At 40.8% G+C, this 19667-nt stretch overlaps 1 protein-coding gene across 2 annotated transcripts in view; it reads right to left on the bottom strand.

Annotated features, from left to right (window-relative positions):
- ZBTB39 (zinc finger and BTB domain containing 39) overlaps positions 1-19667 on the bottom strand; it is a 221811-nt gene that overhangs the window by 177644 nt on the left and 24500 nt on the right. The window contains exon 2 of one of the 2 annotated variants that reach the window (XM_073613845.1): positions 6383-11123. The exons of the other annotated variant lie outside the window; for it this stretch is intronic. Within the exon in view, the coding sequence (XP_073469946.1) occupies positions 8907-10997 (2091 nt within the window). The 5' untranslated portion in view covers positions 10998-11123 and the 3' untranslated portion in view covers positions 6383-8906. Of the gene's footprint in view, positions 1-6382; positions 11124-19667 lie in introns of those variants that run through there. 2 annotated transcript variants of the gene reach the window in all.

Here is a 19667-nt window from a genome sequence, read left to right as displayed (position 1 = left end):
ATGGATGGGGTCCTATTCCCCATCCATCTGGCGGATCGGATGGCATCAGATAGAAGAAACAGACAAGCGGTCCGTTTCCATCTGATTGCCCCATAGAAGAGAGCAGGACTGTGATTTTGTCTGTTCTGCATAGCAGAGCAGACACGGACCGGTCATCTGCCTGCTCAGTGTGGATCAGTGGAGAGATCTCCCGCTGAGCAAGCGGATTACACTTAACAGAGGTGCAAAGGGGCCTTAGAAACATTTTAAGAGAATGGTTTTCTCACACTAACTGTCAAAACCAATGTTCACACAGCACTACAGAAAAACATTCAGCAAGCAAATGGCACTGTACCCTTACACAGACATAAAACTAGGAGACTGCCTGGGATGATTCCATATACTGGGGTTTGGGCAAGCAAAGTTCCTGAGTCTTCTGTATAGTGTCGCTATCCAACAGGATATTGTGCTATGCTCTTCCAGTTGTAACAAAGTGAGAAAAATAAAGATTTATTTCTGAGTGGTTTACAAAGGAAGAAGACACCGAGCAGAGCGCAATTGCAGGCATTTAGCATTCCTTTAAATGAAATATGAGCTGTTTATTGCAAATTAACCTTGTAACACTGGTCTTAAGTGAACATTCTGACAAGAATAACAGGCCTTTGGACTTCTTTAAACACAGCAAAACAAACATTTGAATAGGGACTAAGGAGTTTAAAGGGTTGGGGGGATAATGCAGGAGGTAGTCAACAAAACATCAAAACGCCATATGCTCTTTGAAAAAGCTGAACTGGGTACCACGCAACATAATGGCTGCTAGGTAAAGATCAGAAATTGTGCAAGTATTTTTTTCCAGGTTAAAATGTAATTTCTATGGTGCTTTCAAACAAAATCACACTTGAACAGTGCCCATTGACAAAATGCTGAGCCCTGAACTACACTTCTCACAAAGCCTAGCACAGCCCCATGATGTTAGGAAGAAAGGGATTGTGTATTTGGCAGGGGAATAGGCGAAGACTAAGGATGGACTCAGGTGTGTTCACAATCCTACGTGCCCACGCCCACCAGGGTGCTGACAATCCGCAGCGCTAATCACAGGTAGTGAGGCATTTCCCGATCTGTGCAGCCGCGGTTTGGGAAATGTCTCACTGCCTGTAATTAGCGATGCGAAGTGTCAGCTTCCTGTCGGGCACATGGAGTTGCGAACACGCCTAAGCCCATCTTTCATGGAGACCATCAGCACTTATCAGTAAACTTCTCTCCTGGCAAAGGTCACTAAGAGATGGGGCCTGACCGAAAGTAAAATTTACTTAGCTCCACCCACTGTTGAGACATGAGACCTCACAATTCCATCACTTGCAGCCCAAAGACTTTGCCATTATCACCAGAATATCCAACTTGCTAACTGGAGTGTAATATTTGTCAGTTGTCTAATGATTAAGCCCACTTGGAGTGTGTGAAATGCATCTACCAACTTTCTGTCTTTTGTCAACACTTGGGATGTTCTGAATAAAAAAAAAGAATTTTGATCCAGTACTGAGTGGGGCCATTTCTTCTATTATTGACTGCATGCAGAGCCAGGCACCTGTCTAGATCATCAGGCATCTAATCTCACCTGGAGCAGCGAGTTTTTCTTGTTGGACATTAAAGCTGATCTGCAGCTCTGTGAAATCAAAGCCAAGATAGTACCTTACAGTAGGGTGCCATTTTCCAAATGACTAGCTCTGAAGCCAAAGTTTTTATACTTCACAACCACGCACCTTGAAGTTACTGGTCATAATGGTGCTTATTCACTAATCAATATCAAAAATATCTCCCACTAACTCTTACAAGTTGTCTCAATGACTGCAAAAACTTTGCATAAAGCTTTACCATCCAATGGCTATAAAAATAAATTGTTTTCATTAATGAGAACTCACACAAAACGATTGTAATGTACAAATGACTAACAGTAAAAATAAAATAAAACTGGAGTTTTGCTTTAAAGCAAACACGCTCTGACAGTGGGAACATCTATCAGTGCCTAATGGTTATGAGTGAATACGAGTACCTGGTATGTAGTTTTGTACTGCTCAGAATCTTTTCCTCTTGGGATGCTGCATGAGACTGCCGCCTTCCTCCCAGCGAGCCCAGGGGTAGGTGACAGATGTCAATTGCCATACACTCACCCTAAATGTCACTTTACTTTGCCCGATTGCTCTTAAGCAAAGCTCTTTCTGAAATACTTCATACTTCTGAAATAATTCCAGAGAACTGGGACTGCGTTAAAGTGGAACTTTGAGGACAAAAATTTGAAATGGGGAGAACAGGCAGAAATTTGAATGCAGAAGAGACATGCTTTGTCTCTTCTGCATTAAAGGTACTTACCTGCCTGTCCAACCTTGTACAGAGAGCCGCGCACGTGAGGCTCCCTGTACAAATTCACCAATGAATCAGACTGAACTCCCGCGTATGTGTTACCCCAGCCCGGCCAATGAAAGCGGCCAGCGATCAAGACCCAAGAGCCAGCTTCCCAAAGTTGTCAGTGGTTGGGCAGGGAGCTCAGGGACACCACATCACTGGAGCCGAGGTGAGTATAGCTCCGCTTTAAGTAAGCATAGAGTTAAAGCAAACACCAATAAATCGTGAACATCTGGAAACATAGAACTGCTAGCACGCAAGGTGACCTACTGCCATTTCTGGTTTCTCGGAATGGCGGCCACTTTTGTAAGTCTGTTTTAAGGAGTGCATTTATGCATGCTGTAGCATTTTAATATAATTTCTATATTATAAAACGTGGCAATAAAATACTACACTATATAGTACTTTCTGGACTCCATGTGGTGAGCTTTATTTTACACAGCTATTTGATGTTTTAAGAGGAAGTTTATGTTACAAACAAGAGGAGGCCTGGTGGATTGCCTGCTAAGGGGATCGAATTGGTGAGTGCATAATTGGTGGAGGCTTTACATCACTGGACTCTTTGTGGCACATGGTGGAATACACCATTTTTATACTTTACATGTGTGTGCAATATTTTTTTTCCTTGTGCAATATTTAACTCTGGTGAGTGCGTAGTGGAATGAAGTCCAAGCACACATTGGGACATTTACACGTGGTGGATACTTTTTAACCATATCTCTTTCCTTACCATATCACTATGTGGATTTTTTATCTTCTTTTTTGTTGTTGAGATATATATATATATATATATATATATATATATATATATTGATGGAAGCGCTGCACCTGTGTTTAATATAGAGCTAAAGCAGACCAGGTTGCTCCTGTGACATGTACCATTTCCATTTCAGGAAAGCCTAAGAGGTATTTTGCTTTGTTTGTATTATGCTTGTTTAGCAATTCTGATTAGTTTATCTATAACCTAGACATGGGTTCAATTTAAGAAATACAATTCTTCCTGTGCATCATTACTCATCTTTTTTACAAATTACAGTTAAACTCGCAGGTTTAGCATGCTCAGTTTATACCACACATTAAGGGCTCGTTCACACAATTCACACATTTGTCACACACACACACACACACATTTGTGTCAGAACATGCTAAAATGCATAAGTCAATGGCAATGTTATAGCTAGAGGGCATTCACTTCTTTGCACTACAGTGCAATTTTGGAAATAGTTCAGGTCCACTTATGCATTTGGCGGTCCATAGACGTGCGCAAAAAGCACATCAAAAAACACGTTAAAAACCTCCATTAAAACAGAAATGCAAATGGCATGAACCTAGGCTTTGCCACTTAAGTATTTTCATTAAATAAAAGTCTACCTTTGCATCCCCCAAGCCACACCATTAGTGCTTTCAAATGCAACACATGCATTCTAAAGAGCACGTTTACTAATTTGCAAGTTTAATTTTTCAAAATTTTTTAATCGTTTTATTTTTGTAGGTAAGCCCTCATTTCTGCTGCTCAACAGTCTGGTTCTGGGTGCCAACATTCAGGCCCCGTTCATATTCTTTTGATATTGCAATTTTCAAGCAATTCTGTGTGTCACATAGGACAGCCCATTTACTTAAAATAGGCTGCCTTATACGTGTTTGTAGCCCGAAAAGAAACTTCTGCTCCTTTTCAGGCAACAAGCTTCACACAATCTGTGAAGTTGCGGTTTGCCACGATTGTCGTGCGATTCTGTCACGTGACAAATACGTCAGAAACAAAACACACACAGTGCGCAAGAGGTGAACAGGGCCTCACTGTAACATGGGTTTCGGATACACACCTGCTCACCTATGAGGAAAACATTGCATATCTACAACTACTAAAGCCATGAGAATCTCATCAACAGTGAATATTTTTTCAGAGAAACAAAAATATATCAGAACTATATTATGCAGTCAACTTCAAGACAAACAATTCTTGGCACTTAAACGTACTAGCAACTTTTGCAAAGTGATTCCCTTTCAGAAATGTAACCAATTGTGAACCATTAGCACTAGTGTTTAGATCACAACCAAGAAATTTCTTGTCCTTTCTGCATTTGGGCTAGATTCACACTGTTGAGATCTGATTTTAATCAGAATTTCAATGCGATAATGTAGTGCAACTTGGATGCTAGTTTGAAGTTGTTTGCATATTCTATGGGGCCAAAATTGTCCTGAAATCGTACCAAAGTAGCACAGGAACCTTTTCCAAAATCGAGATGTACTGAGTTGCACTCATGTAAACAGTCACCATTGATAACAATGTGATTTCCATTGTCATGCGACTCGTCACACTTGAAATGGCATTAGTGTAAACGGAGTCTAAATCGGTAATCAAATTAGGGGTGCACCAAATGGGTTTTTTGGTGCCGAAACCGATACAGAAAATAAACAATTTAAAAAAAAAAACATATTTTTACATACAATTGTATTTTATCTCACTTTTTAATTAATATCATTAATTTTAATTAATATGAATTTATTGTTGCCCATTATTGGCACCTTTGGTGCAAGAAAAGCTCAAGAAAATTCAGTCCGCAGTCTCCAACCATCTCTTGTAGCATGTCCCTAGTCTTTAACCATCTGATACAGGAGATGGTCAGAGACTGCAGACATGCTACAGGAGACGGTCAGAGACTGCAGACATGCTACAGGAGACGGTCAGAGACTGCAGACATGCTACAGGAGACGGTCAGAGACTGCAGACATGCTACAGGAGACGGTCAGAGACTGCAGACATGCTACAGGAGATGGTCAGAGACTGCAGACATGCTACAGGAGACGGTCAGAGACTGCATACATGCTACAGGAGACGGTCAGAGACTGCATACATGCTACAGGAGACGGTCAGAGACTGCGGACATACTACAGGAGGTGCCAAGTAGTTTGGCACCTCTGTTTATGCATTCCATATATGATGAATGTTATACATTTTAAATAAATGTATAAACTATGTATACTCTGTATACTCCCATTGACCGTTTTGTGCTCACCTCATTTAAGACTTTGACTACTGGGTGTAATTCTTTTTTGAAGTATTTTCAGTGCCCTTTTTTCCACTAATTTTTACAATTTTAAGTTCTTTCCAAATCACCATTTTTTTTTTATTTTTATTTTAAATGGAGTAGCTGAATTTACCACATGTAAATTGCTTTATAAATTTAAATGGTATTTTTGTATGCAAAAATTGAATTCACAAATATTGAAAGGTTATATTGCCTTCTGGCTGGTCCTAATTGTGATGTTCTATGAGGTGTCTATCAAAGAGAACAAAAAGGGGAGCTGGAGATAAAATACTGATTAAGAAGAAATAATGGGTCTTAGTGGCTTAATAACTATTCTGTTAGTAGGCATTAAGGGTTCAGTCTTTTATAGACAATAGGCGTGGCAGTTTAGCGGAGGCTACATGTACCGCCTGAGTTTAGGATCCAAGGGGGGTCTACAGGATTGATTTGGAGACTAACAGGATGGAAGCACTTCAGCACGGTTACCTTTAAAGCTCAACAACAGGCCAAAATGTTTAAAATGGCGTCTGTCTTAATTTCTTACCTCTTTCACCCTGCATTATTCAACCTGGTAAACAAAGGGCACCCTGTGGTGTAAAGCACCATGGCTTCCTATAAGCGGACCTCCCCAAGGTGCCATGTATTCGAATACAAGGAATCTGAGAGTGGCCCTGACATCACATTGACAACCACCGGGAAAAGATTAAAAAAGGAAGACACAACCCTGCACATCATGTGACCAGCATGAAGACTTCTGAAAAAGGAACACAATATGGGGCTCCAAAAGAGGAGGCCACTAAGGGCGAGAGGGTGAGCACCTAAACTGAGCATTATGCTTACTAACTTATGCACAAAAATGCCTTGCATTACCCTGCAGCCTGATAATAACCATAATGCACAGAAGAGAACAAATGAAAAATTCCACTTTACAAAAAGTTCAAGAAGGTATGTAAACGCTAATAAATAACCTGCTCTAAAAATAAAAAAGCCCTTTATTTTTTTTTAAACCGTTGTGCTACAAATTTTGCAAACCTGTAAGTCATACTGTAAAAAGTAAATGGAGTGATCAGTAAGAGTCTGGTGAACCCACTGGTACCTCCAGATTTTTCTATGGGAACATAAGAATTTCAAAGAGGGTAACCAAAATGTTCTGCTTATAGTTGGTTAAGATTTGCTGATTGGTATGCTGAGTCCTATGCAGCAAAAAAGACCTAGTGGAGGACTGCAAACTACCATTTTTATTTATCTTTAACCCCTATTGAAAGACAATATCATGATATGCAAGTTGATGCAGGATAACTACAATGCAGTATAGGGCAAACCATTTTATGTAAATAGCCATTTCACACACAATGGGGTTGACCTACTATAAGCAAACAGACTGTGAAATTTGCAAGAGCAGTTGCTCCAGAGCTTAGTAAAGGAGTTGAAGCTTCACTTTGCAGAGTATACCCAATCACATCCAAGGAAAATTAAATAACAGCACTTTTGCATGCACATGTTTGGATGATGAAGGTCAGCAGGGCGCCCCTCATCTACCAAGCGTTGGAGCAACTGCACTTGGAAAGTCCACAGTCTGTCTACCTTTAGAGGCTTTTGCTTACCCTTTTTAAAACACAGTATGTCTGGTCCAAATACATTTGAAAACATGACTAAGTTTGTTTTGTTTTTTTAATTTTAAATGCATGTAAACTTGCATTTTGGACTTGGTGCATTGTGCTAAGACATCACCCAGGTGATCTTAAGGTACTAATGGAAAAACAAATTTGTAACAAGATATCACCAACATAGTACACCATGTTCAGATAACGGACCTCTTCCCCAGGCAGCAATGATGGCACTGCGATAAGACCCTTAATGGCACTTTAATGTCACCAAATTGTTGGTGACAAAGTGCCCCATCTGTTTATCTGAACATGGTGTGCTGCTGCCGCTATCTTGGACTAGGCTAATGCTTTGGTGGCACAATCCTCCTCCTATGACTGGGGTCTCAATGCTGTATTGTGTGCGCTGGACTCCTTGGGGTTTGTTTACTAAAGCTGCAGAGTGCAAAATCACACTCACTTCTGCATAGAAACCCATAAGCTTCCAGGTTTTATTGCCAAAGCTTAATTGAACAAGCTGAGGTTAGAAGAGGATTGGCTACTTTGCACAGATGCACTAGATTCTGAGTGCACCAGTTTTAGTAAATCTACCCCTTTGTATTTACCAATAGACACTTTAGATACAAATCTACTGTCTTCAAAATACTGAATACATTTTCTAAAAATGGCAGTCATGTAAAAAGTGTGACTGAACAGGAAACACAGAATCCCTAATCTGCTGCTTACCCATTTCCTGCTGGGATTCTAACATTTTTTTGACTAATCGCTTCTTCCGGGTTCACAAAATGCAGAGGAGAATGGTGAACGGGTGTTCACTGATCTCTGGACTCTCTCCACCCTACAGATGCCCTGGGCTTACGAAAGGAGAGGTGAGCTCAGGGACAAGTGGAGATTTGATTTTGCAGAAGCTGGGGGCTGCCAAAAGCAGCTGGGTTGCACAAACAGCAAAAAATAGCGTAGGGAGAGCACTGGTGTGACTTGTGATGGTGTAAAAGTAGTGAAAAAAGACAGTCAAGCAACTAGAATTTCTAGAACCACAACAGCATTTGGAGCTTTCATATTCCTTTCCATACAGGTTTATTTAATCAGCACTACACCCAAATAAATACAGAGGTAGAGCCTCGGAAGAAGTTCTAGTGTGTATGAGAGCAGAGACTTGCATCAATGTGAGAAATTTAGTGCTCAGTTGAAATTACAATTCACATAAGAACTTAAAGTAATGGAATGTATTTGTTTCTGTGGGGAGAACAGAAAATCATTATTATAATAGTGGTTGTAGGGTTTTTCACCTCTAAGGTCCACTGTACTCTCATTCACTCCTTAAAGGCTCTTCACCCAATTCTAGATTACGAAGGCGTCCAGAATAGTTCTGCGTGTGCTGCATTAAATCTTTAAAACTATGCCACCCAAAACTAAAATGTTTAGTTATAAAAATTGTTAAAATAGTTAAATGGAATGAACAGTCTTTTCTATCCTATAGAGTGGGAAGAAGACGTACTCTATTTTAGGTAGATGGGTAATCACAAAATGATATATTTTCTGCTTTGTGTATAATCCTAATCTAGCTAGCTGAAGCAAACCACCAACACTGATGTACTCAACCCAAAATTTGAAATTGTAGTAAACGTAGGTTGCAACACACAAGTTAGAGCAAGCCGTGAACCTGTTGAGACTTCTTGCCAGAAATGCGAGTTTATGTAGACGAAAGAAACTTGAAATTGAAGTGAACATAAAAAAGCACACATATAAAAAGAAACTAAAAATTAGTAGCAACATTTTAAACAATGAAATACCTTGCGGTGTTCAACTGCTACATTAAAATGGGACAGAATAAAAAGAAAAAAAAAAAAAAAAAAAAGAAAGCAGGCCTCTGCCTTACATTCCCTGTAACCCATCAGCTATCAGCATTCTTGTCTGTTTCTTTGGAGTGGATAGTGTACATGAAAGTTTGGTCAATTGTGAAGTCTGAAGGCAGGTTTCCTCTGTGCACTGCTATGTGTTCACCCATGAGGTTTAAGGTGGAGCTATAGTGTCCACATACGGTACACCTGTACATAAGGGCTCCTGCGTGTGTCTTCAAGTGGCACTTAATGGTTGATCGGCCCCGGAAGAACTTAAGACACACTTTGCACTGATAAGGCTTTTCTCCAGTATGTATGCGCCTGTGATAGTTAAACTCACTAGTATGGGAGAAGCATTTTCCACAAACCTTACAAGTGTATTTGCTGTGGCCTGTCTGCCCTACAACTGAATGGTCATCTACTGTAAAATCCTCAGGGGCTTTTCTCTTAGCCAATGAAATTTGGAGTTGGGAGAATTCAGAATATCCGGGACGGTCTACAGGAATACTGCCGCATCGATGCTGGTTGAGGTGCTGACGATAAGTTGCTTCTGACTTAAAACCTTGGGAACAAAGGTGGCAGCGGAATAATGCTTCCTCTGTGCTCTGATGGACAGCCATATGCTTTTCCAGCAAATGACGGTCAAGAAAGCTGCTAGCACAGAGAGAACAAGAAAAAACAGATATGGACATGTGTGATAAAACATGCCACATAATACCACAAAGTGTTAAGTGTCTCTGATCACATAGTCCACAAGACAGGTTTTTGTTGTTGAGGTGCTCCAAAGCATGGGACCGCACAGAATGGAAATCACGTAACATGGTCCTATGACAGGCTCCACATTGAAGTTCAGTACCTAGCGCTCCCACAAACGTGTTGACTTCCCCAGGCAGAGGCTGACCTGGTTGAACTATTATGTTATGCTCAGAGGCAATGCCCTCCTGTCCTCTGTGGAGGGCAAGTTGCCACTGGCTAAAAAACTTGTCTTCACACATATCACAGGAAAAGAGAAAGATGCCAATATGTGATAGGACATGAGTTATCATAGCACCACGATCATGGAATCGGGCCTGGCAAACTTTGCAGCTACCTTTAACTAGATCTACATGTTCTCGAGCATGCTGGCGAATACGCTGTAAATTAGGTTCCAGCACTTTCTTGCACACTTGACAAGGCATAGCTTTTCCATTCTGATTTTCTCCCTGACCAAATAATAGCAACTCATCTTCACTACCATCACTCAGTTCAATAATTTCCCCAGAAGGACCAGAATCTTCATCTCCTCCTTCGTCAAACTGCAACGTTTCTTCTTCCAGATCATCCAACTGAAGATCACCCATAGCTTCAAAACCTCCAGCTGACTCCTTGGAATTTCCACTAACAGAGGAATCCCCTGGAAAATAGCCAGTTTTGTTGTAGTCACCATTATGCTGGCTTTTATAGGAAGGGCAGGTGCTTGTTGGACCAAATCCGGTGTTCAATGCACAGTGTGAGGACTGGTACTTTGCTGAAGAACTTTGCTCCTCTGTTTTTGCTGGCAGTGGAAAGTGTGCTGTTTGATTTATATTAGCCTCATGTTCTTCTCCTTTCAAAGAACCAGATATATCTGTCTGTGCAGTAAAGTGTTTTTCTGTAGGAGGGAGATGGTTGTCCACTCCATTCCCCTTGGACTCAATTTGATTATGTTCTGTTAAAGCAGCACTTAGAGTTCCTGAACGGCCTTCACTGGAGGACACAGAGCACTGGTTCTTGTGTCCAGAAGAGCCCTCAAGATCAGGAAAGGTTGCATGGCATGCCTTTATCAAGTCTGCCATGCCAAGTTTCTCAGCAACTTCATAAATCACTCCCACATTTATAAGGTCAGTGAAAAGCTCTGAAGTGTAGATAAAGCTCAGGACTTTCTCGAAATTAGTTGGGGTTATGAAATCCACCACATAAGTTCGAGCCATATCCAAATCAGTGTTTAAGAATAATTTTTGAAAATAAGCAGCCGCAGAGCCAAGTACAGCTTTATGAGCTGGAAAAGACCTATTTCCAACAACGATATTAACATCACAAAATGTTCCAGACAACCGAGATTGGTTCAGCTCACGTAGCAGGTTGCTGGGGTGGTCTCTGCTGTTGAGTTTGATTCTCATACCCATAGTTATAGCCTAGTGATAATGAAAAAGCCTTGTGAAAGGTCTTCAGGCCTGGCCCTTTAATCTGGTTACTCCTTCCACAAATGAAGTGGCACCTCATCCCCCTTCTAATGAGCTGTGAAGAATTATCTAGAAAAACAAAGAAAAAAAATACTCATAAATGTATGTACAAATATATTGAAACAAACTGCAACTTACATATTGAATTCACTTTAAACTCTAGTGAGAAATATGTAGGCAGCTAACACTAAGCTCCTTCTGATATCTGCCAGAAGCGGATCTAGTTCTTTTAAAAATATACAGTGGGGACAGAAAGTATTCAGACCTCCTTAGGTTTTTCACTCTTTGTTATATAGCAGCTATTTGCTAAAATCATTTAAGTTCATTTTTTTCCTCATTAATGTACACACAGCACCCCATATTGACAGAAAAACACAGAATTGTTGACATTTTTACAGATTTATTAAAAAAGAAAAACTGAAATATCACATGGTCCTAAGTATTCAGACCCTTTGCTCAGTATTTAGTAGAAGCACTCTTTTGATCTAATACAGCCATGAGTCTTTTTGGGAAAGATGCAACAAGTTTTTCACACCTGGATTTGGGGATCCTTTGCCATTCCTCCTTGCAGATCCTCTCCAGTTCTGTCAGGTTGGATAATAAACGTTGGTGGACAGCCTTTTTTAGGTCTCTCCAGAGATGCTCAATTGGGTTTAAGTCAGGGCTCTGGCTGGGCCATTCAAGAACAGTCACGGAGTTGTTGTGACGCCACTCCTTCGTTATTTTAGCTGTGTGCTTAGGGTCATTGTCTTGTTGGAAGGTAAACCGTCGGCCCAGTCTGAGGTCCAGAGCACTCTGGAGGTTTTCGTCCAGGATATCCCTGTACCTGGCAGCATTCATCTTTCCCTTGATTGCAACCAGTCATCCTGTCCCTGCAGCTGAAAAACACTCCCACAGCATGATGCTGCCACCACCATGCTTCACTGTTGGGACTGTATTGGACAGGTGATGAGCAGTGCCTGGTTTTCTCCACACATACCGCTTAGAATTAAGGCCAAAAAGTTCTATCTTGGTCTCATCAGACCAGAGAATCTTATTTCTCACCATCTTGAAGTCCTTCAGGTGTTTTTTTAGCAAACTCCATGCGGGCTTTCATGTGTCTTGCACTGAGGAGAGGCTTCCGTCAGGCCACTCTGCCATAAAGCCCCGAATGGTGGAGGGCTGCAGTGATGGTTGACTCTACAACTTTCTCCCATCTCCCGACTGCATCTCTGGAGCTCAGCCACAGTGATCTTTGGGTTCTTCTTTACCTCTCTCACCAAGCCTCTTCTCCCCCGATAGCTCAGTTTGGCCAGACGGTCAGCTCTAAGAAGGGTTCTGGACGTCCCAAACGTCTTCCATTTAAGGATTATGGAGGCCACTGTGCTCTTAGGAACCTTAAGTGCAGCAGAACTTTTTTTGTAACCTTGGCCAGATCTGTGCCTTGCCACAATTCTGTATCTGAGCTCTTCAGGCATTTTCCTTTGACCTCATGATTCTCATTTGCTCTGACATGCAGTGAGCTGTAAGGTCTTATATAGACAGGTGTGTGGCTTTCCTAATCAAGTCCAATCAGTATAATCAAACACAGCTGGACTAAAATGAAGGTGTAGAACCATCTCAAGGATGATCAGAAGAAATGGACAGCACCTGAGTTAAATATATGAGTGTCACAGCAAAGGGTCTGACTACTTAGGACCATGTGATATTTCAGTTTTTCTTTTTTAATAAATCTGCAAAAATGTCAACAATTCTGTGTTTTTCTGTCGATATGGGGTGCTGTGTGTACATTAATGAGGAAAAAAATGAACTTAAATGATTTTAGCAAATGGCTGCAATATAACAAAGAGTGAAACATTTAAGGGGGTCTGAATACTTTCCGTCCCCACTGTATATAGCTGTATGTTAACTAGTTTAATTCATATGGTAGGTGATTACCAGATAACAATATGTGACATTACTTTATGGTCTGTATAAATATGTACCGACAGTGAACATCATGTTTTTCATTTATTGAAGCCTAAGACACTTTGAATCTCCTCCATCATACCCCTGAAGACAGGATTGTTTGCGTCCTCAAATGAGTCAGGCTGGAGTGGAGACATTATGGTTTCATATATGTATTTTATGGAATATGCATGTTAAATCAGCCATTCTAATTTTTATGCATCTACCAACTACGGAATTTTTAAATATAAAGGAATAAATGTATGTTTTATTATAAACCTATTTGATGTTCAAGTTGCCTTTAAAGTCCCATACATCTTGGCGGTTGTTGTTTGTTCTATTGACAATTGGGATGCTGACAACACACTCATGGTCTCAAACAGTGGAACTATTTTTTACAGAGGTGATAGCCACAAAAAAGTCACAATACAGGTAAGGTTAGATAAGGGAATATGCCTAATAGGTCCAAGGCGAGGGGTTCTGAAGAGTTCAGAGAACCAGACTGAGATCCCAGGGGGAAACAGAGGAATGAACGGGGAGAGAGATGTGAGCTACTCTCTGAATAAAGGCCTTAAAGCTGAACTACACTACCTTCTATCCAGCGATGCATGCCTGGAGCCCCCCCGCTGACATCTTCTGACAGATCAGCTTCCAGGTGCCAATCTTTGTATGCTAAGCTGTGTGTGCGCAGCTCAGTGTACAGGGTGAACAGTCAGGTAATGAAACTTTAAGAGCAGGACAGACATGTATAAGAGAGTATGAATCTTCTGCATTAAAATCCTTCCTGTTTGCCAATAGTTTTTCGTACATAAAGTTCAGGACTATGGCTTCAACAGCCATGCCAATAAAGCCAGCAACTGAGAAGCAGGATGAATATCACTTGGGACAGAAGGTTCAGATGATCTGGAAGGGCCCACCGAGTACTCGTCTGACAGGAGCTTCGGAGTATCACAAACTTCTGTGCCAATTTCTTGCAATGGGAAATCACTGGAATGCCCTCCTTTCCAACCCTGTGCGGTAGGTGAGGGAGAATATGGAGGAGTGGAAAGACCATGACAAAAATATACAAGCTTAAACTTGAAATATCTGGTGACAAACCTGTCCAATTTGTTTTTGAAGGTGGATGCAAGGAGGTCACATCTGGCATTCCTCAACTGTGGCAAAGGGACGTGAAAGAGCTCCAAAGGAGCCCATTTCCCTGGATTCAGGTGCAGATGACTAACAAAGTCTGACTGTGCATTTTCCCAAACTGGGATGGCAGATAAGGCTGGAATATGAATGTTCTGCCCACGTGCACAGTATTTTTGGTTGGAGTCTCGTTGGATGTCCCAGTAATAGAGGAGCCCAGCATTGAAAGGACAACCTAATTGCTCGAGTTCCAGAATGTTGATCTGAAAACGAGCTTCCCTCAAGTCCCTTCAATAACAAGGTATTTGAAATTTCTCTCTAGCCCAAGAGGCGGATATCCATTGTGAAAATATTTCACAACTCTGCAGGAAAGGGCTTCCCTAACTTCAGCACAGGGTTGGAAAGCCACCACGCTAATGACCAAGTCCGTTTGTACCACATGGCCTGAATGTGTTGCAAAAGTCTATAGTAAAATTGGGCGTATGCCACTGCTTCAAAAACCATGACCCTCTTGCAAATACAAACTGGATCTGGAGGGCCTTGCCATGAGAACATGTCCAGTGCTAGACTCAGTTGCCTCATCCTGTGAGATGGGTCCAACTGAAGCTCTGCAGAGTCTGCACGTCTATTGAATCGGAGAAAAACCTAAGGAGTCCTGGACAGGCCAAAGGGAATGACAACAAATTGGTAATGCTGATTGGCTGACTGCAAAAAAGCAGATGGCATTGATGAGGTGGAAAAATTAGATTGTATAAACATCTCAGTTGTCTATTGAGGCCAAAAATTCCCCCGGAAAGAGGCAGTGACCGATCTGGCATTTTTCATGCAAACCTTCTGAACCCATAGGAACAAGCGAGTTCTCCGTTGGGATTGGGAACTGTAAAGACGTTATCCTGTTACAGAGTAATGACCCTTTCATCCAAGAGCCATTGGACAGCAGGAAGCAGATCTGCACCTCAAGATGGGGAAGGAGACATGTTAGAAAGCATGAAGCTGGGAGCAGGCAGAAAGTTATTAGCCCCTCAAAACAACACTCTGGACCCAGAAGTCCGAGATTTTCTAGGATGAGAAGTCTGGCAGACACCCAGCCATTTTGAGAAACCAGGCTAGGTGGTTTGGATGACAGTGTCTTCTTATAAAAAGTACATTTCTGTCTTAGACCTAGCAGTGGAAGACTGAGAAAGATGAAAGGAACCCTTTCTTACCTTCGAGTAGAAGAGCTGCTGTTAGAGGTGCAGGCTATTTTTTTCTGAAGGACGGTATTACTCTTGCTCCCATGGCCTACTTGATATATTAATCCAAGAAGGATACGAACAGGTGTTTGCCTTCAACTGGTAACCACTCAAGACATTTCTTGCAAGAGAGTTCCGCTGTCCAGCACTTAAGTGAGAAAATTCTGTGCATGTGAACAGAGAGAATGCTCATCCTGAAAATTTGATTAAATGCATCCACCAAACCAGCATGACGTTAGCGTGATTTTTGACGAAGTCAAAAGATACAGCTGACAATGGGCAGAAGGATCTAGAAGTATGAAACTGGGGTTTCAGGACTTCTGGTCTGACAGACTGCCATAGTCACACACACACACACACACACACACACACACAGGTTGCATGGCGGAGCCCACCAAGCCATAGACAGCTTTAACCCTTTCACTGCCAGGTCCCGATGGCGTACGGACCTACAGCACTGCTTCCAGCTGGCCAGGTCTGTATGGACCTCATTCCTCCTTCTGCTATAAGGTAGTTCGTACCCTCCCAAAAGGGAATTGGGACTTAAATTGGCAAAGACACTAGAAATCGATTACAAATCTGAATTTATTATACAAATAAAATGTAGATTCTATAAAAAAAAAAAAAAAATCATCTAAGCATGATGACTGTAGAAACAGACATTGACAAAGAAATGATCACTATAAAAATAGAAAATAAAAAACAAAGAACACAAAAATTGTGGTTCAAATATTAATCCCCTCCACAACAATATATTCAGGATTCAAGTCAAAATCCTCCATTCATTGTATAGCTGCAATAGGACATCCACTGTCAACTGTTTAGACTAAGCAGGGGGTCCAAAGGTACGCAGACCTTGTCATGACGGATGGTGTGCCTCATGGACCCTCTGAATACAGTCTGAACAAGTGATAGTGGATCTCCTATTGCAGCTGTACTATGAATGGAGGATTTTGACTTGAATCCTGAATATACTGATACTGCGAGATCTTTTGTTTATGACTGGAAGTCTCAAATCCATACTTACTTAAAACCACTATTCGAAGGGTTTAGGACTATATATCTGCCCTGTGTGGAGGGGATTAATATTTGAACCTCCTAGGTTTAATCCAAACCTTCTCAGGGACCATCCTCTGACAGCGCTATCAGTCACTCTTGCTGCAATATCGCCACCTTTGCTTGAATGTGATGCCACTCACCTCATATTTGAATACAAAACCTCCTATATAAAATTACCCTTGATGAAAGGAATTTAAAACCTGAAACGCGTTGGGTACCGCTAGCACTTATCCCGGATGTCGGACACCGGAAAGTACTAACAGACAATGGAGTCATACCTACTATAGTATACTATTTATTGCAAGATATTACATATTTTTGTGTCCTTTGTTTTTTATTTTCTATTTTTATAGTGATCATGTCTTTGTAAATGTCTGTTTCTACAATCATCATGCTTAGATGATTTTTTATAGAATCTACATGTTATTTGTTTAATAAATTCAGATTTTTAATCAATTTCTAGTGTCTTTGCCAATTTAAAGTTCCAATTCCCTTTTGGGGGGTATAAACCACCTTTCTACATATACAGGGATGTGGCAAACTCACTGCACAATCTGACACGGTGAAGGTCTAGATTTATCCTTCTGCTATAAGCTCATGGTCACTTCAGTGACCATAAACTTATAGCAAAATTGTTCAGCAGACTCTGCCAAACAATTCTATAGCTCTGCTCAGAGGATGACAATCCCCTGATCTGAGCTATTCTCCCAAAAAGTGACCCCCCCCACCACCACCACCAGCCGCTGCTTTACCAGCCTCCAAATACTCTACACTGGATAAAATTACCCTCCCCATTGCCACTCTAACTTCCCCTACCCACCTGCACCATTCCCTGCGGCACTTTCAGCACGACAACCCCCCCCAAAGCATACATCCAAATCAACAAAGGAATGGCTTCACCAGAAGATTAAAGTTTTGAAATGGCCCAGCCATAGCCTAGACCTGAATCCGATTGAAAATCTGTGGGGTGATCTGAAGAGGGCTGTGCACAGGAGATGCCCTCGCAATCTGACAGATTTGTAGTGTTTTGCAAAGAAGAGTGGGCAAATATTGCCAAGTCTACATGTGCCATGCTGATAGACTCATACCCAAAAAGACTGAGTGCTGTAATAAAATCAAAAGGTGCTTCAGCAAAGTATTAGTTTAAGGGTGTGCACACTTATGTATCCATATTATTTTAGTTTTTTAGTTTTGCTTCCCTCTACCTAAAAGATTTGTTTGTTGTTCAACAAAGGTTGTATAGTTTAAAGGTCACATTAAAAAAGTAGAAAAAGTTCTAAAATGATTTTGTCTCATTTCTTTACATCACAGAAAACTGACATTTTAACAGGGGTGTGTAGACTTTATATTATTATTATTATTAAACGAGATTTATATAGCGCCAACAGTTTACGCAGCGCTTTACAACGTATTAGGGGGACAACACAATTACAGTACAGTTCAATACAAAAGGTACAGGAGGGCCCTGCTCGTAGAGCTTACATTCTAAAAAGGGAGTCTTTTTGGGTATGAGTCTATCAGAATGGCACATGTAGACATATCCACTGTATATCCATTGATCACTGGAGAATAGTGAACAGTGTTGACTATACTCCAACTTTGTGAATGAATAGGAATCTCTCTATTCATTCAAGTATAGTGCAGCTCACAGTATGCAGAGAAAGGGACTGTCTTCAGCTCATACTGTCTGTGTTCTGTGTCGTGCACCCACACAGATGTCAGATTGGGAGCAGCGGCTTTGCCCATGCAGCCGTTGCATTCCAACTGACATGAATAGCACTGCCTGCATGGGATTGCATGGAACACCTGTGCATCCCCGTGTGGGTAAACACAGCCCTGCATGGGCATACACTTTAGTACACCCCATACAAGTTATCTTGTCTTTGTGTGCACCAATAATGATTTTAGTTTTTTTTTTTAAGTGAAAATAGCGATTTGCTAAATCTTGGCGCAACTATTGCAGGGCCTAAAAAAAAAAAAAAAATTTGTAGCACTTTTTTATTCTACAGGTCATGTGCTTTCAGAAAATAATGTTTTTTTTTTTTTGTTTTTTTTTGGGGGGGGGGTCTTTTACAAACTTCAAAAGCTGTATGTGAAAAATTACGACCTCAGATTTTGTTTTTATTTACAGTTTTGCACGCCATCCCTTTTCACCATTTCATAAAGGTGCAATTTAAAATGTACACATTTGATATTAACTCAATACAGTTTTAGCTTTGAGATTTAGTAGGAATTTTGCAGGAATGTTGTAAGTTTTGCAATGTTTGTATGTGCTAATAAAGATTTTAGTGTATTTTTAGCAAAAATATTGCTTTGACAAACATTTGTGCAAATATCGCAGGGGCCTTAAAATCTGCAGCACCTCCTTATTACTCTACAGGCTATGTGCTTTCAGAAAACATATGGTGGGGGGGGGGGGGGGGTCTTTTACAAACTCTGAAAGCTGTAAGTGAAAAATGAAAAACTCCAGAATGAGAGAAATTTTAATATTTATATTTTTGTGTACGTTCAATTTTCACCATTTTGCAAAAAGGCGCAATTTAAAATTCACAAAGATTTGCTACTAACTCAGTACAGATTAGCTTTTATATTTAGTAGGAATTTTGGAAAATTTGCTGTGTTTTTATCTCGTTATAATGATTTTAGTGTATTTTTTGTTAAAATATTGTTTTGATAAACATTTGCGCAAATATCGAGGGGCCTTAAAAAATCAGGAGCACCTTTTTATTCTACTGTCATACTTTCAGAAAATATATGGTTTGGGGGGTCTTTTACAAACTCTAAAAAGGCCTAAGGGAAAAACAAAAAAGCAATAAAAATGGTCTGTCCAGCTGAGTTTAAGAGTGGAACAATCTTTAATCCAATGGATCTTTGAACGCGGGAGGGTCTTGATAAGATAAGAAATGGCTCTATCCACCACAAAAATTGCCCATTTCCTATGGCGGAAACATTCATCAGAAGGATATTGCTGGGCAAAACATTTGGGAGGAGCACAATTCTTCTCCATGTGAGGCCACTCCATCAGGGCATGTGAGGCCAGCAATCAGGGCAGCCAAAATAGACAACAAAAGGCATATAGCAGAATTTTTAAAAACACATTAAAAGGAGAAGTCCAGCCAAAGCTGGTTTGGCTGGGCCTCTATGGATCACAGGACTGCATGCTGCATTCACCTAAGTATGATGGAGGAAAAAACCCAAAGCCATACTTCTCTTTTAACAGTAAGAAAGTGAGGCCAGAAAATATTGGCCCTATAAAAAGATGATGAAG

Source organism: Aquarana catesbeiana, linkage group LG02, assembly GCF_042186555.1.
Source record: "Aquarana catesbeiana isolate 2022-GZ linkage group LG02, ASM4218655v1, whole genome shotgun sequence".
In the NCBI taxonomy this organism is placed as follows: Eukaryota; Metazoa; Chordata; class Amphibia; order Anura; family Ranidae; genus Aquarana; species Aquarana catesbeiana.
This window is presented reverse-complemented; position numbering and strand designations above follow the sequence as displayed.